Source organism: Dermacentor albipictus, chromosome 1 (assembly GCF_038994185.2).
Source record: "Dermacentor albipictus isolate Rhodes 1998 colony chromosome 1, USDA_Dalb.pri_finalv2, whole genome shotgun sequence".
NCBI classification, from domain to species: Eukaryota; Metazoa; Arthropoda; class Arachnida; order Ixodida; family Ixodidae; genus Dermacentor; species Dermacentor albipictus.
In genome coordinates this window covers 500857451-500882684 of record NC_091821.1, presented here as the reverse complement: position 1 = coordinate 500882684, position 25234 = coordinate 500857451, and the positions used below count along the sequence as shown (strand labels likewise).

Here is a 25234-nt window from a genome sequence, read left to right as displayed (position 1 = left end):
AAAAATTAGAAAGAAAAAGTAGGAATACACTAAAAATAGTACAAAAATCTCAGCCGATGTTTCACAGCCGTGCATTTCAAACGTGTTTTAAAATGGTTCCGTGTCAGACGGAAGCTGCTTGCTTTAACTAAATTAAGAAAAAACAAGCCAAACAAAAAAGACGCCCACAGAAAACACAAGAAGACATCAAAGACGCTGGACTACCAACTGTTTATTCGACAGAACGGGCTCTAATTTATAAAGGACACTCTGTCGCATGACCATCGCACAATCAGTTTATCACTACCAGCCGTCAAGGAACAACTCATATATTCCAAAGGCCGCATGCACCTTATATCTTCCAAGGTATCTGACATCTATCTTTGCCTAAGTCCAGTGGTCCTTGTGTTCGCAATACTGATGTTAAATAATCGTCACGCAATGCACCAGCTAGCCCAACCACGTGTTTTACTAGAAGGGCCCACTGTATGATAAAGGTATTCTAGCAAAACACGTTGTTGGGCCAGTTGGTGCATTGCATTACGATTATCTGTTTTAATAACGTGTTTTACTATAAGCTGGTTACAGTATACTGTAAAGAAAAAAGCTTTCTGTTCGTGCTGCAAGTTGTTTTATGCAGCAGGGACAACTGCTATCACATCGTCTGGTTTCAATGACTGGAACCTATCCAGCTACCTATCACAACATACTGTAAAGAAGAAAGTTTTCTGTTCGTGCTGCAAGTTGTTTTATCAAGCAGGGACAACTGCTATCACATCGTCTGGTTTCAATGACTGGAAGAACCTATCCAGCTACCTATCACAACGTGTAAACTCCGAACAGCAACATGATTTTGGCTTCTAGCGCGAAGTGAAACACGGACACAGAAAGGAGCAGACAGGAAGAGCGCTCATTTCTGTGTCTCTTTCTGTCTCCTTTCTGCTCCTTTCTGTTTCCGTGTTTCACTTCGCGCTAGAAGCCAAAATCATGTTACCGTACCAACTCGCCCAACTGTCTATCTGAACAGCACTTTGGATCGACAATAGATCGAGCTCGCCCAATCAGCTCAACAGCAAGCGACGCTTGACCTGCACAGCAGAAACTGATGTCTGCAGAAAAACAACATCGGTTGAATATTTTCCCAGATCTTCTAGCCGTCGTTAAGTTCCTCGGTCAACACAGTCTAGATTTCAGGGGATGCGACAATAGGTTGTATGAAAAGGCCAATGATGACTTATCTAAACTAGTAGGCATGTTTGCAGTATTTGACCCCTCCATAAGGGAGCATGCTCACCTGGTTCAGAATTCGGAAACACGTGCAGACTACTTGGGAAACGTTACTCAATTAGTCTAGCTTCAATGGAAGTTACAAATAGGTCTTGGGGTCGCGGAGAGCAGCCAGATACTACGACATAGTAGCAGGCGGCACTACTAGTGCTAGGTGTATGGAGCAGATGAGCATGACAACCTGATTTCGTTTCAATTATTTACAAAGGCGCAAGAAGCGGTAAAGTAAAAATAGAAGAGATGTTCACTGGGTTCCTACATGTGCACAATTCCACTGGAGCTGACCTAGCAGTGAGTGAGTGAGTGAAAAAACTTTGTTGTGAATGCCTGCAGAACGGTTAGCCTTCCCCTATTAGGGAGGCATTGCGGGGACGGTGGAGTATCCGTCTCCCGTGCAAAAGGACCGTTGTTCAAACCACGGTGCCGCGCTATTCTCCACCGGAAAATACAAAAAAAAACCGTGTGTTGAGAAAATTGCACAAACAGGCCTGGAGTGCGGCCTGATCCCGGAGACCAGAACCGGTAACGCACTCTCTCACCAGAGCAAGATTGGCCACCCTGGTGCAGTACTTGGCCACAACCTCCCATATGAATACAACAATCAAACCCCGGCCCTCAGTCCCCAGCAGCCGCGAAGCAACTGACCACGGCGGTGGTCGGATCTGTGACGCTGCAGAGGGGGCTAAGAATACCTGGCTCCGGACAGGCCGCCATTGTAATCTGAACCTGGCAACGTTTAACTTTAGAACTTCACCTAGTGAGGCGAGTCTAGCAGTGTTATTGGAGGAATTAGAGGGTAGTAAATGGGATATAATAGGGCTCAGTGAGTTTAGGAGGACAAAAGAAGCATATACTGTGCTAAAAAGCGGGCACCTACGTACTGTGCTACCGGGGCTTAGCGGAGAGACGACAACTAGGGAGTCGGATTCCTGATTAATAAGGAAATAGCTGGTAACATACAGGAATTCTATAGCCTTAATGAGAGGGTGGCAGGTCTTTTTGTGAAACTTAATAAGAGGCACAAATTGAAGGTGGTACAAGTCTATGCCCCTACATGCAGTCATGATGACCAGGAAGTCGAAATCTTTTATGAAGACGTGGAATCGGCGATGGGTAAAGTCAAAACAAAATACACTATATTGATGGGCGACTTCAATGCCAGGGTAGGCAAGAAGCAGGCTGGAGACAAGTCAGTGGGGGAATATGGCATAGGCTCTAGGAATAGCAGAGGAGAGTTATTAGTAGAGTTTGCAGAACAGAAAAGTATGCGGATAATGAATACCTTTTTCCGCAAGCGACTTAGTCGAAAGTAGACGTGGAGGAGCCCGAATGGTGAGACTAGAAATGAAATCGACTTCATACTCTGCGCGAACCCTGGCATCATACAAGATGTAGACGTGCTCGGCAAGGTACGCTGCAGTGACCACAGGATGGTAAGAACTCGAATTAGCCTAGACTTGGAGAGGGAACGGAAGAAACTGGTACACAAGAAGCCAATCAATGAGTTAGCGGTAAGAGCGAAACTAGAGGAATTCCGGATCAAGCTACAGAACAGGTATTCGGCTTTAACTCAGGAAGAGGACCTTAGTGTTGAAGCAATGAACGACAATCTCATGGGCATCATTAAGGAGTGCGCAATAGAAGTCGGTGGTAACGCCGTTAGACAGGAAACGAGTAAGCTATCACAGGAGACAAAAGATCTGATAAAGAAACGCCAATGTATGAAAGCCTCTAACCCTACAGCTAGAATAGAACTGGCAGAACTTTCTAAGTTAATCAACAAGCGTAAGACAGCGGACATCAGGAACTATAATATGGATAAAATTGAAGAGGCTCTCAGGAACGGAGGAAGCCTAAAAACAGTGAAGAAGAAACTAGGAATAGGCAAGAATCAGATGTGTGCGTTGAGAGACAGAGCCGGCAATATCGTTACTAATATGGATGAGATAGTTCAAGTGGCTGAGGAGTTCTACAGAGATTTATATAGTACCAGTGGCACCCACGACGATGGTGGAAGAGAGAATAGCCTAGAGGAATTCGAAATCCCGCAGGTAACGCCAGAAGAAGTAAAGAAAGCCTTAGGAGCTATGCAAAGGGGGAAGGCAGCTGGGGAGGATCAGGTAACAGCAGATTTGTTGAAGGATGGTGGTCAGATTGTTCTAGAGAAACTGGCCACCCTGTATACGCAATGCCTCATAACCTCGAGCGTACCGGAATCTTGGAAGAACGCTAACATAATCCTAATCCATAAGAAAGGGTACGCCAATGACTTGAAAAATTATAAACCGATAAGCATACTGTCCATTGCCTACAAAGTATTTACTAAGGTAATCGCAAATAGAATCAGGAACACCTTAGACTTCTGTCAACCAAAGGACCAGGCAGGATTCCGTAAAGGCTACTCAACAATAGACCATATTCACACTATCAATCAGGTGATAGAAAAATGTGCAGAATATAACTAACCCTTATATCTAGCTTTCATTGATTACGAGAAAGCGTTTGATTCAGTTGAAACCTCAGCAGTCGTGGAGGCATTACGGAATCAGGGTGTAGATGAGCCATATGTAAAAATACTGGAAGATATCTATAGCGGCTCGACAGCCACCGTAGTCCTCCATAAAGAAAGCAACAAGATCCCAATAAAGAAAGGCGTCAGACAGGGAGATACGATCTCTCCAATGCTATTCACCGCATGTTTACAGGAGGTATTCAGAGACCTGGAGTGGGAAGAATGGGGGATAAAAGTTGATAGAGAATACCTTAGCAACTTGCGATTCGCTGATGATATTGCCTTGCTTAGTAACTCAGGAGACCAATTGCAATGCATGCTCACTGACCTGGAGAGGCAAAGCAGAAGGGTGGGTCTGAAAATTATTCTGCAGAAAACTAAAGTAATGTTTAACAGTCTCAGAAGAAAACAGCAGTTTACGATAGGTAGCGAGGCACTGGAAGTGGTAAGGGAATACATCTACTTAGGGCAGGTAGTGACCACGGATCCGGATCATGAGACTGAAATAACCAGAAGAATAAGAATGGGCTGGGGTGCGTTTGGCAGGCATTCTCAAATCATGTACAGCAGGTTGCCATTATCCCTCAAGCGAAAAGTACATAATAGCTGTGTCTTACCAGTACTCACCTACGAGGCAGAAACCTGGAGGCTTACGAAAAGAGTTCTACTCAAATTGAGGACGACGCAACGAGCTATGGAAAGAAGAATGATAGGTGTAACGTTAAGGGATAAGAAAAGAGCAGATTGGGTGAGGGAACAAACGCGAGTAAATGACATCTTAGTTGAAATCAAGAACAAGAAATGGGCATGGGCCGGACATGTAATGAGGAGGGAAGATAACCGATGGTCATTAAGGGTTACGGACTGTATTCCAAGGGAGGGAAGCGAAGCAGGGGGCGGCAGAAAGTTAGGTGGGCGGATGACATTAAGACGTTTGCAGGGACAACATGGCCACAATTAGTACATGACCGGGGTAGTTGGAGAAGTATGGGAGAAGCCTTTGCGCTGCAGTGGGCGTAACTGGGCTGATGGTGATGATGATGATGATGATGATTAGGGAGGCGTTACCGTGACGCGGCCATGACATCTTCGCGGCGTGTGGCGCCTCTACTTCGGCCGCGGCCGCACTATTCCCTTTGGCAGAAGAAATTTTTTCAGAGCTGGAAAGGCTGGAAATTCAACTTGCTGACATGCACTGATTGGGATAGGAGAACGGTTCCAACATAAAAGGCACACACTCAGGAGTTGAAAAACCAGTTCTGCAGCCGCAAACAGCCTGCTGTGTTCCTCGTAACTCTCATTCTTTGAGCCTGATCGAGAAACATGCGGCTGTGTGCTGCCCTGACGCCGTCTCCTTTCTTTTGTTTTATTTTTGTTGTTGTTCAGAAAATGTAAGTATTCGTTTCATACTCGGTTCATCGTTAGTATATTTTGAAAGCCACGCGAGCAACCTCATGGTGAAGCCTCTCTCCGGGGCAAGATGGTCCAGCAAAGCGGATGCTACTCGTTCTTTCTGGAATGATGTTGATGGAAAGCGTGCCACGTGGTAGTGAACGTAAAGAACACAGAAACAATACTGTGAAAGACGAAACTGACTTTTATTGGGCGAACTTGTGGCCTCAAAGACAGGCTACACTTAAAGCACAACGATAGCGTCGAACACAGTCGGCGATCGTCGTAATCTCATCAGCGGGTCAAGCGAGTCACATCTTATAATCAGTCATCGAAGGCTCCATAGTGATTGCTGGTGCCCGCGTGTCTTTCAGAAAATTCCACAATACTCGCGTAGCGCGATGAAATCAGATTACGTAAGGTTCGGTGACAACAGACAGCGGATAGACCTATCGATAACTTTCGAGGAACTTCTGATGTATGCAGGCGCGTCCTGCGCTGTACGATAACAATTGTCAGGCGCGGGGAAACGTGGTCACCCGATAAAGATAAAGAAGTATACCTGTCATTATGACACTCTCGTACACATTTCGGACAATCGCACTTTAGAAGTCATGGCGAGGTATCAAGCAGACGTTTTGTCTGCAGCGGTGAAGGGTGCAGATCGCCAGGCTCTCGGGAACGACGGCCAGTCGGCAATTACACGCTGACATGGGCATTCCACCAATGACGATCGAGAGCTACTTCCGCGGCCTCTCCAGGAATCAACGAGAAAAAAATCACCATCTCCTCCATGCCGCGCAATGTGCACCCACGGCGCAAAGTCGGAAGAAGACGAGCCAGCGCCTTGGCCCTTCTTCGTAAGGTCAAAGAGAACCATAAAGAAAACTGTTTTGTCGAAGCCGCCCGCTACGGAGATAGTTGAAGATACACGGCCGTCTCAGTTGACCACGCGGGAACAATCTACGTAGCGTCAGTCGAGTGCACCTCCTCAGGGGTGGCCGAGCAAGTTGTCATAGCCATCAGGTTACTTGACAGACAACGTCGAAACGTTTTTAGAGACTCCCCCCCTCACTGGCAAGAAAAGCGAATCATGCATTACTGCAATACTTGAGGTACACCGGTTTAAGAGGCCGTTTATAGTGTCCTTGTGCATAGCGTCCCTCCCACACGTACTCTGTGCTTACTCTCTCCCTTTCTTCTTCTTTCTATTCCCCTTTCCTCCACCCCCAGTGTAGGGTAGCAAACCGGATACTCTTCTGGTTGACCTCCCTGCCTTTCCTGTCCTTGCTTTCTCTCCCCCCCCCCAGCCGCCGTTCGAGCCTCTCCTTCGGCTCCATCAGCAAGGAAGCCCACTGTATTCTCAAGGGCAAAGTGATCAGCCCACATACGCAAACGTGGTTTCCAGCACACATGGGGTCCTTTGAAGAGGGGCTCACCAACCTAAATGAGCTCGCCCACTCCAAAGCACGTCTCATGTTCTGTGCCCATGGAGAATCCCCCCAGCCCACGTTACCGTAAAATAGAGATTGTCTCACCGCGTACAACGAGGTCACGCAACACTTTTGCCTTAGTTGGAGTGTCTATCCTCTCCCACACAAAGAACTGACGAAAGCGCAGACAATCATCCTCAGACTTTTGCAAAAGGGGATATACCCCAACCAATTGTTATTACTTTCGATCGATCCAGACACGTATACTAGCAATACCTGCCCTCAGTGCGGCAATTCAGCTAACTTAAAGAACGTGCTCTGGCTGTGCCCATCGTTAGGAAGCACAGATCAAGCAGACCAGTCAAGATAGAATACTTCACTGCGAAGCCCTGATTACGGGGACCAAACCTAGTCGGTCCAGAGAGCCCACGATGCGGCAGCCAGTCTCGGCCTGCCCGTTCCAACGTGGGAACGGCCCGCTGCGCAATAATCGCGTATCTTAGGAGTACTCAGTGAAGTTTTTTCCGTTCATCCATCTATCCATGAAGAAGTTCAAATTCGTGTGCACCGTTGTGATATGGTTAATAATACTCAAGCAATAGGTTTAGTTAGCAGGGTATTTCAGAGCCTAAAGTGGCACTGCCGTGAAAAGCGTACGTTGTTTTGTTATGAGGTACCAATCTGACGAAGGCTTCTACGAGGCACTGGGAGAAGCAAGGGAGCTGGCATCAAAGCTGGAAGTTGAACCTCTTTTCCCGAGCGCGTCCTCTGTTCATCTTAAAAAAAAGTTGAGACAGTTTGCATGTGGAGGAAACGATGCACCTCTAGCTGATTTGGAAATTAAATTCCTCATGGGCTTCTTATAATCTATTTCAGAGGCAGCAATTAACTCTGCGACAGCTAGGTATGAGCAGACAGAAGAACACAACACCCGAAACAAGGCTCGCCTCCTCCGTACTTAGATGCTGTTAACCCAGAGAAAGCAGCTCCTCCATTACAATCAGCAGAGCGCAAGAAAGCGTACGCGATTGTGGCGAATGGTTTATAGGAGATGAAAGGTCAACCAAGCAGGAAAGACAGCCAAGGAAAGACGTGGCCAAGTGTTGCCGGCCACCAACATGAGTCTCAGCAGGCAATCGTCCTTTTGAGAAGACAAGCACCTGCGTATGTCTCACGGGAAGCAAAATCATCTGAGCAGCATATGGTGACATCTGTGCTCTCTGTTGCATCCGAAGCAATTCTGCGGGCGTTTTCTTTGGCAAACAACCTTCCAGAGGTGAGCGCTGTTTTTTCGTTAGGACCGCTGGTACTACAAAAGTAGCTTACAACTTAGCATAATGGCTCTCCAAATGGATAACTGTTTTTGAAACACAACCATATTTCAAGGGAATGCAAATCACATTCGATCTAGGAGTGCGGACTTCAGAAAGCTTGTTTCGCAATAGAGGTTTCCCGTCGTGTCTTAACGAAGCCGGTGCAGACCGTAATTTCCGTCTCTCAAACTACGTAACATACTCATCTTCACGAACTCCGAACCCTAGCCGAAATATGTTATGTGTCAGACGCGCTCTACATTCCTGTCTTCTCTTCTCCTCGAACTCTGATGTGCCTGAGTTCGTTGCCTGTAAAGTTCGGTTTGAAAAGCTGCTAGTGACCACTGTTTGCGCTTACATGCAACCAGCATCGCGCATTGCTGAGTCAACTTTCATGCACTTGTTTCAAAGAATTCAAGGACCACTCCTATTCTGCGGGGACTTCAATGTTCATAACGTTACCTGGGGCAGTAGCCACACTGATTCTAGACGCAGGTCATTAGAAAAGGCTACAGACTCATGCGGCCTTATTGTGCTTAATGATAGATCGATTACATTTTTAAGAGGCTACAATTACGCTAGTTGTCTTGATCTTACTATAGCTTCTCCTGACCTTACGCGCGGTAATATTTGGTGCAGAGATAATTACACACGCGGTAGTGACCACTACCCAATTCTCACAGCGCATCGCTTTATGCATCCGGCAAGATTGCCCAGGGTAACTATACCTACTAATTGGCAACTATATCGAGAATATCATTCTGTGGCACTTAACCAAGTAAATGTGATCGGTACTAAGTAAATACTGCAGGGCTATGCGATAAACAACTGTTCCGGAAGGACAATGCAGTGTCGACGCAGAATATGAACGACTTCGAGCCGTTAGACGGAGAGCAGAGCGCCGGTTTCGTCGTTACGGATGGCTTGACGATCATCAAGAAAGTCAAGCTGCACACGAAAAATCTAACCGTGACATGCAAAAACTGGGACAGCAACGGTGGCGTGAGTTCTGTACGTCACTTACCCCCTTCATTCCCTTGCCGAAAATCTGGAGATTAATAAACGCCCTTGGTCATCCGGTATCACAATGCAGTCCCTTCAAAAGCCTTGCTACAGCTCTTGGCTTATCTGAACGCGAAATTACAAACACGTTCTGCGCAACAATTGTAAATTTCGCAAATGCTGTATCAATTCAAGATCAACCTATCTTTTCGGTGCAACGACAGATTGAAAATGCTTGCAATTTACCTTGCCCAGTTGGATATTCTGTTCTCTCTAAAACGACTGCAGCACGCTCTCTCGAAGACACGCCAAAGATTATCGATTGGTCCTGACAACATCTCTTATTGCACCTTGAAAAACCTTGGCCCAACAGGCAGGCCCACTCGCCTACACCTCTCCAACAAGATGTGGGTTGAAGCACATGTTCCTGTGAACTGGAGGATCGTTAACGTAGTTCCATTGCTAAAACCTGGCAAAACGGTACTGCCTCTTGACTCCTTCTGTCCCGTTAGTTTAACGAGCTGTGTTTCAAAGGTCATGGAAAGAATGATTGATATTAGATGCAATGGCGGATAGAATCCAGCAGCTGTCTACAAGACCAAATGGCTGGCTTCAGAAAGCGTACATGTACAATGGACTGCATCTTTGACTTGGTAACGTTTGTTGGCCACGAGATTAGCTGTGGGAACATTGCTGCTGCTGCGTTTATTGATATTAAGAAGGCCTCTGACTCGGTCAGTCACCTTCATGTTCTGCTTGTACTCTCAACTCTCAGAGTGCATAACCAAGTTCTCAACTAGAACGCTAACTTCTCGAAAGACAAAGATGTATATATATACAAATGATGGACAAAGCGACGCATACACCGTAAATAAAGGAGTTTCGCAAGGAAGTATATCAGGTCCACTTTTCTTCAGTGCCACATTATCAGGTTTACCAGCAGTACTTCCAGCAGACATAAACATATCTATGTATGCTGGTGACATCTGCAATGACATCGATCAAGTCTCTATAGAAGTTGTCACGCATCGACTGCAGGAAGCTTTGAACGCAATAGGTGATTATTTAAGAAAACGGGGCCTGAAGATATCTTATGCCAAATCAGCGGTTTTCCCTTTCACAAGAAAAGGTTAGAAATTGTGGTCTTTCAACAGATGGCCATGAGATCGAGCTGGTTCGGAAACATCGTTTTCTCGGCGTAATTTCAGACCACCAGCCTTAGTGGACTCATCATTTGACCACCCTGGAGGACAAAGTTGTGTTATAAATCTTCTCCGCAGAATTGCAGGCGCGAAGTGGGGTGGAACAACGGCATCCCTGCTTCACGTCCACTCAGCACTTGTGCGTCAGAGAATTGCTTACTCCGCTGCTATATTGCACAAATTATCTGCGACGTCCCTCCATATGCTACAGCTGTAGCAGGCTGGGAGTTTACAAGTGTGCCTAGGAGTCCCGCAAGCTACTTCCAGTCACCTCACTATTGTAGAAGCGCGGGAACCGCATTTCACGATGATTCGCCGCCTGGAAACATGCCGACCTCTCCAGAATTTCTACTCAGCATTCTGCACACCCCTTTCTCTCTCTGATAGAGAATCGTCCGAGTGCACAGAGGCACGCCATGTTTCAAGAGCATAAATCACGTCTCCCATGATCACTTTTTCGGCACTCAGACCTCTGCTGCCCACATTGCATGGCTTCTCCAAGCGCCGTAAATAGAAACTTACATCCAAGGGCTTAAAAATAAGAGCGACGTTTCCACATTAGCAGCAAAACAATTCGCGTTACATCACCTATTTGACAAGTACCAGGAATATATTCAGGTCTACACGCACGGTCCTGTAATCAAAGAAAGTGCGACTGCAGCTTATGTTCTACCGTCCTTAGAGGTGCAGTACGCTTGTCGACTGGGACGCACGTCGTCGCCAACAATAGCGGAATTAGTGGCAATTCTCCAAGCCAATCATTTTATCAAAACATATGAGACACCAACAAACTGGATAGTTTGCACGGAATCCTTATCAGCTTTAGCATGTCTTGAACATATTGATGACAGCCAACCACACGCACGAATAACATACGCAGTACTGAACAGTTTAACTAACGCTAATGAAAGGAAACATGAAGTGATATTACAATGGGTCCTGGGCCATGTTGGTATAGGAGGCTATGAACTAACGGACTCGTTGGCAAAATCGCCCATAAAGAAGCAAAAATTGAACTCATCTCTTTTATCACCAACGGGCACAAAACGGATATTGAGAGTACTAAAGAAAGACTTGTGCACGTCAACATGGTTTCATAAAAACACTAAGGAATCAATTCTTAATGAAGTGGACCCTCAACTCAAATACCAGCAGGATGTACAACTTTCTAAACGTACCGGGACACTCATTCATCGACTGCGCCTTGGCACAGCATACACCAAACATTTCGTATATCGCATCAAATGAGTTCTTTCCCCGGCTTGCTGCTGTGGCCACGACGATGAGAATGTTGGCCATGTAATCCTGGAATACCCCATATACGAGATGCAAGGATGGCAGCTAGAACAAGAGCTACACTCCATCAATTCTCACCGGCCTTTCGTACTCGCAAAATTGCTGGGCCCATGGCCATCGAAAATAGCAGAGCGTAAAGCATTGAACGCACTTGAACATTTTTATGAAGAAACAGGCATCCTCAACAAGTACTAGGTATTGCACTGAATAATCACACGATGTTACTATAACGGTCTTCTATTATTTGTAATTATTAATGCTTGTATATTACATGTTACACCATTTTTTGTATTCTGTGCGTGAATTATTTTAACACTGTGTGTCTTTCCTCACCTGTTTATTGGCTCTTCGAAGTCTACATCGCGGCCGTTTGTGTGTGTTTGTGACTTTGCTTACGAACTCATTGTGGTGCAACTTGCGTTTGACTCTGATATTGTTATGTTCATGGGCGTATAGAATTTCGCTGTTGATTTCTGACCGTATGAAGTGATTTCATTCCTTCTCGTTTTCTTACACATTCGTTATATTGTTGTTTCCGCTATGAGAAAAGGAGTAGCCGTCACCATTATAAGGTGACTCCATCTCTTTCTTTTATTTTCATTTAAATAAGAAAAACTGGCTCTCACTGTTCGTAAACCACATCAAAAAGTGCTCTTGGCGTTGTATTTGAAACTTGACGGGCTTCTAACTGATGAGGACGGGCCAGGTGATATCAATAGATTAGAACTTTGGAACGAGCTCACAGTGCTTTCTGGGATCATTAAACAAGGCGTGTCGGTCACCTAAGTACTCGATTACGTCGTCAAATATGGCTTTGCTACGAATATCACCGTCGCACTCCGAATCCTGTTAACTTTGCCAATCAGTCACGTCTGTAGAAACGAGCTTCTCAAACCTGAAAATTATGAAAAGCTGCTTCCGTGCAGCATTGTCGCAGGACGAATTAATGGAATTTGCAATGGTATCCGTGGAGCAGAAGCTTGTGGCTGAAAGAGACTTTTCCGATACCCAGAAAGACTGTTTCTGCAAAAGCCCGCAAAGTTCAGTTTCGTTGAACATCTTGTGGCTTGTCCCGAATTTAACTGTTTGCCGCGCCTCCATATAAACACGTGCATGTCAAACTTCAAGTCTGGTCTTTAATCGTTGTCGCCGAAGCTTGCAACTTGTTTATTGATTTGTATAACCTAATATTCTATTGTTATATTCTTTTGAATTTCGTATTATGCGAGGCTTCAGCCTTGATGTTGATGCTTAATATTAATACTGTTCTATACCCACTTTCGCCAATCCCGCATGCTTTTTCATAGTAGATTTGCTGAAGACGTTTTTATGTGTTGTTTCCTTGTTTCAAGGCGTATACAGCATTTCTGTTATGCGCAAACTGGATTTATTTTTCATTTTTAGTCACTCGACCATTATATGGCTATATGTTCACGGAATAACATAATGGTACGAGAACTCTGTGTGCAATGTTTATCCGACCAAATCTACTAATGTGCCAAAAAGTGGCATTTGCATTTTGCGATATACTCGCATAGCTTCAGTGTCGAAGTGTACAGTGTCGCATTAATGTGATTTTGCCTTTGGCGGCAAAATTTATTGAAACGCCTCTGCTGACGCTGTGCCCAAACATAGAGACGCCAGGGCAGTTGCACGATGTCTGACGTCATGGTTAGGTATAAATTACACTGGTTGGGCTTTTACACAAGTGTCCAGTATTTTCACAGATGATCTCTTTCTTTACGTGGACCCTGATGAGGAGCAGTGCGCCAAAATATCCGCAGCAGAGCGATCGCATCATGGCTCACGAAGTCGGGAATCGGCAGATTGCGTGGAGGTGGAAAAAAAGTGAGTGGAGGGGCTCGGTTACTGACGCTGTATTTTGTACTCGCCTGGTAATCGTTGCATAAATGCACTAGAAATGTCTTGGACTTCCTCGAGCTTTCTTGCTTTTAAATGGTCAAGTAATTTCTTTCCTAGTCGAAACATTTGACAGCAAGATTTTGGGGGGTAACGTCCGAATTCTTTATACGTTCTTGTTGTATTTCAGGACACATTCGCGCCATCAGAAGATTCTTTATTGTAGTTCGCTGCTCTGTCCTGTCATGCCGACACTATTGCTATTCTCGTGTTTGCGAAGGGTTTGTTGCCGGTCTGACCTGCTGTTGTCCCGTAAATTTCAATCGCTCCTAACCATAACACTTGCAAAACGAACAGTGCTCGCGATTAGGGGAATCATCAGTTGTCATTTCTAACTCGTTTACGACAAATGAACGTTAACAAAAACTACATTATTAAACGCCTTCAGGAATAAACTAAACATGTTTTACCGCCTGTCTGGTTAAGGGAAAGCAATTGCGGGCCTCTGTGGCACTGGCGCCAAGAAAAAAAGTATCCCAATACAGTTGAAACTCGATCTACCGAAACCAGATTTTATGAAGTTCCCCATCTAACGAGGAAATTTACATTCTCCGGCAGGTACCTATAGGACTCAATGCTATCATCTACCCGAATTAACGAGACAAACTTCGCCGGACTTGATTTAACGAGGTTTTTCCTGAAATAATGAGTAAGAAAGCGGTGATTTGTTTTTAATTTTGACACAGACGGTTTCTTTTTCGTGCGTGCACTCTACAGCTATCGCGTTAAAAGACCTAGGCGCCATGGTCGCATTGCTAGCTTCAATTTGACGAGGCTGCACGCCGCCCCATGCAACAGCCGACTGAACATCGCCTTGGCCGTGGCTGCGGTGGATGCTTTAATTATGTCATGGTTTAGCGACAGTGGCCTGGATGCGCGACAAGTACAATGCCACGGTAGCCTTTGCGTGTCGCTACGTTACAGTTTTAGATTTCTAAAGACCGAAAAATTCCTTTTTCCATTTTAAGAAATTCCCGATTTAACGGAACAATTCGAGCGTCGTCATCACTTCGCTAAATAGACTTTGAAGCATGAGTTCAAAGCGAGAAAGGCTAGTCGACGAAGACGTCCAACAATTTTTGACACACCAAAATAAGTTCTTTCGGGAACTTTATAATAGCCTGGTGCCGAGGCCCTCTTACCGGTGTATCCTGTCCACGCCATGGTCTCCGAGACTGAAGGGAAGAAAAGAAGTGTGAAAACATTGATGAGATCGTAATTCGCTTAAAGTCACATGCAGGGTGCACGTGCAGGGTGCGGGGTTTCCCGTAACTGGAGTCGAAATTTCAACATAACTAAATGCCTCGTAGCTGGACCGAACCAAGGTAATGCTGTTTGCCGCCACCTCGATATATATATATATATATATATATATATACATCGCCGCCAGCATTGCGAGAAGCAAAAGCCGACCGACATATGTCGTGCGCGAGAATCGCAAGATTGTCACGCGACAGGAGGCGACAAAGAGGCGAACGACGTTCGAAGGAGCGAAGCTCGAGGGACGCTTTTGTTGTTGTTGAGCGTTCAGTCGGTTTTTGTTGACGGGCACAGGTTCGCCCAGCATAAATTAGTTTTCGTAGAAACGGCTGTTGTAACTGCGGGTTACAATATATATATATTAGTATCATTTGACGAAAAGTGCCAATGAGAAAATTGTAGAGCAACATGAAAAACTCCCAATACAGCTTTCTGTTGCTCAGTACGTGCTACATAAAATTGTTTTTCCGAGCATGAAATAATTCTGCGAATACACGCAATGTGCCTCGAGTGTCCAGTCATGCGGCAATTTTGCATGTATTCGTGAAACAAACTTTTATGCAGCACGTATTGAGAAACAGAAAGCTGTATCTGCAGTTTCTCATGTTGCTCTAAAATTTTATGATTGCCACTTTTCATATATTAATAATAAGCGAAAAGTATGTTAATTAATTATGACTTATTATTCAGTTAGGTGGAATTTAAAAATATAATCTGAGTATCCCCAAGCGACGCAAACAACATTACCTTGGTTAGGTCCAGCTACGTAGTATATCCATATTTTGACAGTTTGGCTCAATATACATGAAACACCATATATAAGTTGTGCTTATAATCAACTATTCATCAGATAATTCGCCTTGACTGTCGGCGGGTCGGAGCGGGCATTACGATTAATGCATGCCTAGAGAGCTCCCCCTCACTTCATTATTGAGGCTTCACAGCGTCACCGCCCTTGTAAACAATAAATTCATCATATGTACAGGCAGTATATGAAGCCTGCACTGGCTATCTATTTTCGTTGAGCAATGCAGAAGGCGCACTGACTCATTTAAGACGTGTACACTTAGAGCTGTAAAACAAGCTAACTTGACTCGCCCTTACAAAAAGAAAGGTCACATATTACGACATGTGGAGACAACTGCGCACCAATACACTTCTCTTGAGTGCAGTTTTGCACCTAACATGTTGGACGCAAAACTGATCACTATAGCTCAGTTGATTGTAGAAAATAGCTGAAGTGTGTGAAGTAGCAATGGTCGGTTAGACTTCTACTTATTGGAACGGACACTGAGAACAGCAGAAAGGCCAAGTTGTCGACAAAGTCGCATTAACTGTTAACATTCGAAGTGACGTATTCAGGATGTCCCTATTAAATTTAGCCAAGATTTAAACGGGCTCTAAACCACCCCTCGGGCTTGGTGAGGTAACATAGTCCGGCCGCCTTGAAGAAGACAAGTCAACTTGTCGAAACGTTGGCTTCTGCTTTCGCCTTGTTCTCGCTTGGTGGATAGTCTTAAGTTTCCATCTCCCGCCTTCCCTATGTTTAGCCAAGTTTTTGTGTGGTACGCGGTGCATGGAGCTCGCAAGCTGATCGCGAAGTCACCTTTCTCCCAAACGCTTTCTCAACAGAAGGCCCTGTCCTCACTCTCTTCAGGACGCTTTATTTTGTCATCGGACGCTCTATTTCGTCATTCCCTTTGACAGCTGCTGTTGACCGATAGCTGACATCAAACTGCGGTCGGCTACATGGCGTAGATACCGCGGCCGCTGCGGGCTGCTGCTGCGAGTACATTGGCTAAGCGCACTGCGGCTCCTTCAGGACGACCGCGTTTGGCTTACGTTTAGAGCGTCGTAAGCACCAAAGGCGGAAGTCGTGGCGTCTACGTTTACATCCAAAACCAAACTTGAACTGCGCGCCACGGCGACATTTAGAAGGCGGAGCGTTTTAGGCCACGCCACGCCACACCGTAGCCTCCAGACTGCAAGGCATTGAAGAAAGGAACGAGAGAGAGCACAGCGGATGCCGTGTTTGATTGGGGTTAACTCCGCTTCTGCTGAACGTATTGAAGCACTTTCTTGCAGCAAAGTATTTCTGAAATGGCCTTTATTTTTCACTTCGAATGCCTTTCTTCATTTCTAAAGAAGTGGTTCATGGCCCCTTTAATAAGGTGCCGATGAGCTACAAGAGGGCACGAATGAAAGCATTTTGATCGCCTTGTCACTCAAAAAATCACACACCTTTAGCCTTACGTTGAGTTGCATAACTAGTAAAAATTATTTCAAATTTCTGAGATATGAAAGGTTATGAAACGCACCCAAGGAGAAAGTTCTAGAGTGTCCTCGGAAACGTTCCGATTCAGTAGCATTTACGTGTATATTGTGGACTCACTCTTTCGGCATCATAAAGAAAGCCTGCGCAATATCAAAACAGCCCAAGTAACTGCCCACTGCGATCGAGTTGCTTGAACTGCGAAAAGTCTGCGGGTAGAATTTCCCTTGTGTCTGTTACTTCTACAGCTTGCGTGTATGTGAATATCTCCGACAAAAATTTGCGTAGCTTGCTAAAGCTTAGAGAAACTCTCCGTCGCTCTCTCTCTCTTTATATATATATATATATATATATATATATATATATATATATATATATATATATATATATATATATATATATATATATATATATCAGGCCAACAAACATAGCCACCAAGGACAGCATAGGGGAAATTACTTGTGCCTAATAAATGCAATAAAGAAACGATAACTTAATGAAAATTAAAGTGGATGAAAGAACAACTTGCCGCAGGTGGGAACCAAACCCACAACCTTCGCATTTCGCGTGCGATGCTGTACCAATTGAGCTACAGCTGCGCCGTTTCCCCATCCTCTTTCTTGGGTATTTATGTGCCTAGTAGAACCCTGGGAGTGTTAGCCAGTGCCACCACTCACAGACCAAGGCGGTGGTCGTGGAACGTCCTTTTTGCGCAGGCGTCACGAGAACGTGAACCCACAACCTTCGCGAAATGCGAAGGTTGTAGGTTCGGTTCCCACCTGCGGCAAGTTGTTTTTTCATCCACTTTAACTTCCATTAATTTATCGTTTCCTTATTTCATTTATTAAGCACAAGTAATTTCCCCTATGTTGTCCATGGTGTCAATGCTTGTTGTATATATATATACATATATATATATATATATATATATATATATATATATATATATATATATATATATATATATATATATATATATATATATATATATATATATATATATATATATATATATATATATATATATATACTTTCTTCTTCAACCAAGTTATTGCCTGGCTTTCTCCCTCGAGAAGTCCGCCCAATACGTGACCTCTGAGTCTCGGCCCATTGGCCAACAATGTTTGGTTCCCTGTAGTTTTTAATCGGTGCGCACTTGTTCGGCTGCTCTGCCTGCAGAGCGTAAATGGACCGGGAGCACTAACACTTACCGTACGCGTTCTGACGTCATGATCAAGTGTTAGGCCGAATCATTGGACTTTAATCGCGTTGCGCATCGATCTCTCCTAGGGTGACATTCAGGACATCGTCGATTCCTTCCATGTTGTCGAATTTGTCCCTTGTCAGCTCTAATTGCTCAGTGTTCGGCGATGGCCTTGTCACTGGTTGCGTCAAGTGCCACCCTACAGAATTTCAGAATGTTCAGAATGGCACCCCTTTCCTTCCTCGTTGGCGAAATGTGACATGCATCAAGGTGTCCAACAGTGATCCTAGGGTCTGTGGTTGCTTTGGCACCCGCGAATTGTCACCACTAAATATGCTTAACGCAACTTGCTAGGGGGGTGACCTGGTGTAGTTGGGGAATAATGATCTTCTGCACGCACAGCGCACACAGTGATGAGATGCAAAAAAAAGAATGACCCTCACACAACTGACACACAACTAAAGGATTTATGTGCACTACGCTTAAAGCGAACATGCGCAGTTGTATCTTTAAAAAAAGCACCGAGAAAACAAACAAGAATAGACATATAAAGAATAACATATAGTGAAGTCACGTGTAGTGCCAATAATTTCTTTACTTCAGACAGCTCTGTATCTGCATGCCATTTGTTGTGTCGTGCTTTCCTCTGGTGTCATAATTAGCACTCGCTACCATTGTTATTTTTAATGTCTGCATGATGGACCCGCGACCTCCATGTCTGCGCGTTGGTATGAATTCAGAAGGCTAGTGAGGCGCGATCACGCCACCTGTGTACCCCCAACGGAGCGATGCAACGTGTCCTTGAAATGATATTTAAGCCGAATAAACGCTACGTTGACCAGAACCTCTCACCCGGAAGAAGCGCGTCTACGCCAACCTCACTGCGTTGTCTTCCCAGACGTTATGTGCCCCTCCATCGGGCAACTTCGGGTGCGACGCTATACCATTCTCCATTTCATTGCTCGTCATTGTGTGCGCTGTGCGTATAAGTTTAACACGAGTCACAGTGGTGACCGAGGTATCACAAAGGTTTTTGATGACTGCCATACTTGCCCTTCACGGCCATGATACTCTCTGAGAATAATTTTCGTTTGTAGTGCTGTTGTCTGCGAAGAATTCCCGTGTATATGCAAAGTCGTGCTTCGGCCGCTAACGCGTGAGCCTGTACAGTGGCGTACGCGAGGACATACGCTGAACAAGAGCGAAAACCGATCAATTCTGTCTGCTCCTTTCCCGAAGTGCCACATCGCGCTTTACGATTTCTTCGCTCTGTTCGCTTGAACGAACGTAAAATGGCGCTGCCTGTGAACTGCGGCAAAACGAAGCCTGCAAGAGGCAGCATTTCTCGCCACGTCACAAATGCGAGAGCAGTCAAACACGCATACCGGGTCGCGGCCGTTGCGCTGCAGCCGGGGCCATGCCGGGCATCGGCGCGGGCGGCGCTTGACGCGGTGTAGCCAACGGCGCTCTCACTACCAACGGATTATCCATGCTGGTGTGAAGTCCCTGAACACTTCCAGTTCACCGGTTTGTGGTTGTCCTTGCGAAAAGTGACCGACGCCCACTACAAGGAAGTAGCCGAAAATAGAGTGGAGCATGCGAAAGCAAATACAAAAGAAAACGTCCGAAGAGATGCTTTAAAAACTGAACGCAAAATCCAGTTATGCAAACTCCCTAGACAAAATCAAATTACCAAGCAAAAATACGTTTTGTTGCTCAAGCGAATTCACCTGATTCCATTCTTGAGCTCGACAGCAGGCTGCACTGCGGTCCTGTCGACCACACTCCCTGCTCTACTATAATTTAGCATTTGACTCGGAGCAACAGGCCTATCTGCTCAGAGAGGCGTCCGTGGCGCTGCAGTCACCTTGGGACCCAACGTTTCAATGGCGCCATCGTCAAACTGTCGTCTTTCGAATTCACAACGGCGCACTTGTTAACCCAAGAAGCAGCGGCAGACCCTCTACAGCTACGATTTCTCCGGTCGTCTTGACGACGACACTACCCGCAATTCTGTCAGTCATGGTTGCCATGTCCACTAGTGGTGATCGGAAGGCGTGTGCCCTCTGGCAGGCAATTGCAGCCAGACTGATGAGAGGGTGCTTTCATTGATTTGTCTGTTAAACTATCATTTTATATACTTAAGATCATTCTTTCGAATGCTGCAAATGGACTCGTATCCGTCCCGAGGCTTACTAAGCCACTACAACTCAGATATCTCGGCAAATTGCCCAGACTGCCCAGAACTCTATTGCTCATTCTCGCACATGCTTTCGCAATGTATCGCGTTACCAGAGCGCCCTCTCTTTAGTGAGCCCGAATGGGAAGAAGCCCTGAAAAGCCCGGACGTCAAACTCCAACTCAAGGTCGTCCAGAGGGCCCAAGAACTGGCGGAGCGTCACCACGTTCCCGTCCCGACTTGGGCGTCGCCTACGGTTTCGACCCAAGTAGCTCCCGCGTGCGATCTCCAACAGATTAAACTTCCTCAGGAACTCAATAAAGTTCTTGACTGACTGAAAGCCCCACGAATCTTCGTCGATCTCCCAGAGTGGGTAGGTGCCACCGCTTGTACGGGCATCACCATCGTCAGCTTCCTCATTGTTTAAGTATCACTTTATAAATCTAAAGCTAAAGTTTGACAGGATATCTTCAAAGTTATAGTTAGTTGATAACATTACCTGATAGGCGATGCGTACTAAAACAGTCTGATCGCTTTACTTTTTGACAAAAAAAAACGTTATAATGCTCAAGCAGCTAATCGTTATGGGCTCTGTCGCTCTATATGTGGTATGGTTACAAAGGCCGTTGAGCAACGGCAATATGTATTTTATCTCAATGCATGTGCAATCACGGGCTTCAGCCTCTACCAAACTTGATGAGCGGTGCTAGAGCGAAGTGATTGCTAGCAGCTTTTGCAAGGCTAGGTCCGCCTGCAGCTAGCAACATCACTCCTCCTGCTCCTCCTCCGTTTCCAAATTCATACTAATAGGCCGTAAAGCACACTACCTTACCTGATGTGTTTGTGTTCGCTTTATTTTGTTAGTAGATTATGTATACAGCAAAACCGAAACTGCCACTCATACCATTTTATGTATAAACATTGCGCACATCCACGCTTTAGAAGCATTGTTTTCTTCCGAATGCAATCAAACTGCCGAGATACAGCAAATAAATGAATTAGGGCGACACGACTCAGTGGTTATCAGCGACGTATTGAACACTAACTCTCGGCCACGGATGCACCATAATCACCCATGACTATGGTGGTAAGTAGGCGTTGATCAGTGACATTACGTGAATGTCGCAACGCATCTGAGATGTTCATGCTACGCATCACTTCCTTCGGAGCTGCCGATCGCAGCGTGGTAAGTTCTTCCGGTTGGTGCCTCGTAGCTGACGTGATTAGGAAGACTGTCAATGCCGTCGTCAAAGCGAAAACCACGACGAGGTAGACCACTACGCATAGGTCACAAGTGATAGCCCGCGGGCGTTTGTCAGACTCTGCTGGATTAATAGGATACTTTTCTTCGGTCGGCTTTGATGAGCGCCCTAGTGGGTCTGAAGGGCGTGTGTGCACAGGACTTGCCGGATCTGGTGACAGTGACAATCGATGGTACTGCTGGTGGTCTGGAGATGGCGGACGGTCAAGAGCTGTATAGTACACACTCAGCGGACTCTGATTGGTGGTGTTTTTTGGTGCTCCAGCTGCCTTGGTGGACTGGAGACGTGCCCTGGCCTTCATTCTTCTTTTTCTTTGTCTTCGAATCACTGTGATAGGTGCGTGCGTAGTATAAACAGTGGCGGCACCAGGGATTGAAGGGATTGACCAAGAAATGAGAGCGGGAGGAGTGAAGGCGAAAACGATTCTTGAAAATTAAAGAATAAAATAAAGCAGTCACAGCTCAGCCGCAGAAGCAAAACATCGGTAGCGCTCACAAATTATTGTGCACCATAGTTTCACAGGCACTAAATTTCGCTTAGGCATTCGCTGGTTAAATGAACAACAACGCCCATGAGAACAGTGCACTCGACGACAGTGAACACATGCCGCCACAACGCTGGCGTGACGAGAAGCGCCGGCAGTGGGGAGTGCGCATGTTTGACCTAAAGCTAACGTTTCAAGCAGCGGCTCCTCTTACCACTTCAAACGTGCTGCGTGTCTAACACCCAGCAGACGAAATGCACTGAAACAATGGGTGCGCGGGCGGCTGGCGCGCATGAAGCCACCAGCTTTCTCGGTTCGCCTTTTCATGCTCACCTTTCGGCCTGGCACCCGCGACAGATGACGTGACAGTGGGCTCTCCTACGTAGTTGCTTAAACCTAGGCAACTACGTAACCTTCAGCGTTGGGCGCGCGGAAAGACAGCGAATTAAATCACCAGCATCTTTTGCCTATATGGGGGCGAGCTCCACCTCTGGAAAAGTTGGCACCACCATCGGCGTGACGAGGCATGAGGGATCACGTTGGCACAGCGGCCGTGTCGTCTGCTTCGGAAGCGCCGAAGCGAGCTGAAAACGAAAGTTTAAAATCTTACCTGCACTGTGGTTCTGATTAAGTGGTGAGGCTTTACCGCCTTGGGTGTCTGCTTGACAACATTTGAAATCCCTATAATAGGTAGTTGCTTCCTTTGGAGGAGTGCAGCATGGTAGGCTACTGCTCGGTGCCGCAGTGCCGGACGTGCGCAACGGAGCCCGGTATCAGGCTTATTCACGCGTAGCCGCAGGACAAGAAGCTCCGTGGAGCTTGGCTCGCAAAACTTAGAACCGGCAAACAGCCATCGGCTACAACCCGGGTATGCAGCAAGCACAAACGCGAGGAATATTTCTGCTGCGGCGCCGGGACTGCGATGATCGGTGAGTAGCAGGAAACGCGCACTGAGACGTTCGCCTGCGCTTCCTGCCCCGCTAATGTACGACGGTTTGGTCCATAAACTTGTTGATGCTAGACACTGGCAAGTTCACTGGAATGGAAAGGGAGGGCTAAAAAGCACATTAAATAAAGGCATGGCATATGGTCATGTTTGTGTTATGAATTAAAGCACTGGATTACGAAAAAAAAGCAGTGCGAAATCGCCCGCTAACAGCATACACTGCGACGCAATTTTAGCAATCTTATTTGAACGTCCAAAAATTTAGAAGAAAAAAATATCGAATCGTCACGACGGCACATCACAGTCGCCGTAGTCGTCGAAGGCCCTTGTTAAAACAAAATTGCGTTTGAACAGCTCTGATAACGTTCACGCAATAATGGTGATGTATCGCCAACTTCATCGTCATCTTCATCGTGCCTTCATCGGCACTGCCATGGTCATCATCACACGTCAGCATCGGAACACACGGACGCAGGCTGCAATAAAGCTGCGGTGCTTGCGGCGTTATGTCTGACTGATGTCAGTGTTTTAAGCCTATTGCGACATATCAGTGGCGACGAGGCCTAGCGTCGCTAGGTGAGAAGACCCGCGTCAGCATGAGTGCTGGACGGCCACCGGAATTTGCCGATGCAGAAGGTACGTGGCCTACGTATCGCGTTCGCCTGGAGGCGTACTTTGAGGCTCATAGCATCGTGGACCCAACGAAGAAGCGAGCGCTTCTCATCGCTTCGCTCACGGACAGTGCAGTGCGTGTGGTGCAGGGCCGGTGTCAACCAAAAAAGGTGACTGAACTGAGCTATGAGGAAATCGTCGGGTATCTGGAAGATCACTATGCTCCGGAGGTCAACGAGATCGCTGCAAGTTATGCTTTCTTCATGCGTTCGCAACAAGACGGGGAAGCTGCTCAGGACTTCATTGCGGACATTCGACGCCTAGCTGAGAAGTGTAACTTCGGAACGTCATTGGAGCGCATGTTGAGGGATCGAATCGTTTGCGGAGTGCTGGATGAAGACGTTCGGCGCCATTTACTGACGCGACGGAAGCTCACCTTAGAAGAGGCTGAAGACTTTGCTGTCTCGGCACAGAGAGCTGTTGAAAATGCCAGGAGCATGAACTCGGCGCACTCAGAAGTACATTTTGCCCGACAAGAGAGCCATTCCTCGAAGCGACGTCCCAAGCCGGAACAACGCGACGTGTGTGGAAGGTGTGGAGAAGCGCATGCTGAGGACGAGTGCAAACACCTTCGCGCGGTGTGCCACCGGTGTGGAAAACGAGGACATCTACGTCGGATGTGCCTGTCTAGCACAAATGGTGACCGTCGGCAGGGATCTTATCCAGCAAGACAACGGCGCCAGGGTTCGTACGCCATGGCAGCCGGAGAGGACACAAGCTCGGACAACAACGACGCCTTGCACACGATTACAGCGGTTCTCCATCACGCAGCCAGTATCCGCAAGGTTAGGCCTATATACAAGGACATCAGTTGGAATAACGTTCCGCTCACTATGTTGGTGGACACGGGGTCACCTGTAAGCGTCATTTCCGTAACGGTGTTCCGCAAGTACAAGCGGCTCTGGCCTCCGTTGGAGAGTTCACAGCTCAAGCTCTCTTGTCTCTTGGGAGAACTTCCAGTTGTCGGCCAGCTTAGCATGACCGCTACGTGCGACGGGAAAGATATTCCTGGTACTGTCATAGTGGTCGACCGCTCCGGACCATCTTTGTGCGGCAGAGACACCATCAAGGCATTTAATGAAGTTGGAGTGGCAATGTTGTCGAATGTGGTAGCGCATCTGCAATCGGCTGGAATACAGGCTGCCAGCACAGGTCTGCAACAGCTGCTTGACGAATATGCCGACGTGTTTGCTCCGGGACTCGGCCTGTGCAAAGGACCACCGGTCACATTTCAATTGAAAGAAAACGCGTGTCCACGGTTCTTTAAGGCCCGTACTGTACCCTATGCTCTCAGAGATAAGATGTCTGAGTCATTGGATCAGCTGGTCGCGGAAGGCGTTTTGACGCCGGTAAAAACCGCTGAATGGGCAACCCCTGTGGTACCCGTTTTGAAGGGCGATGGGTCCCTCCGACTGTGTGGAGACATCCGTATGACTGTGAATGCGGCCACTGTGGTAGAACAATACCCGTTGCCTCGAGTGGACGACATTTTTGCTAGGTTAAACAGTGGCGAAGTAATCACGACCTTGGATTTGCGTCAAGCCTACAACCAGTTGCCATTGGATGAGGAAGCAAAGAAGATAACAGTCCTCAACACCCAGAAGGGTCTCTTTTGTTTT

General features: G+C 46.4%; 1 protein-coding gene across 3 annotated transcripts in view; it reads right to left on the bottom strand.

Moving 5' to 3' along the window:
- LOC135909359 (uncharacterized) overlaps positions 1-19928 on the bottom strand; it is a 146242-nt gene extending 126314 nt beyond the window's left edge. For 2 of the 3 annotated variants that reach the window (XM_070532579.1, XM_070532580.1), the window contains exons 1-3: positions 19803-19928; positions 19458-19636; positions 14479-14511 (exon numbers count right to left, since the gene is read on the bottom strand). In XM_070532579.1, the coding sequence (XP_070388680.1) occupies positions 14479-14511; positions 19458-19563 (139 nt within the window). In that variant the 5' untranslated portion in view covers positions 19564-19636; positions 19803-19928. The remainder of the gene's footprint in view (positions 1-14478; positions 14512-19457; positions 19637-19802) is intronic. The other variant, XM_070532578.1, reaches the window with a different exon arrangement.
- Between the last annotated feature and the right edge of the window lie 5306 nt (positions 19929-25234).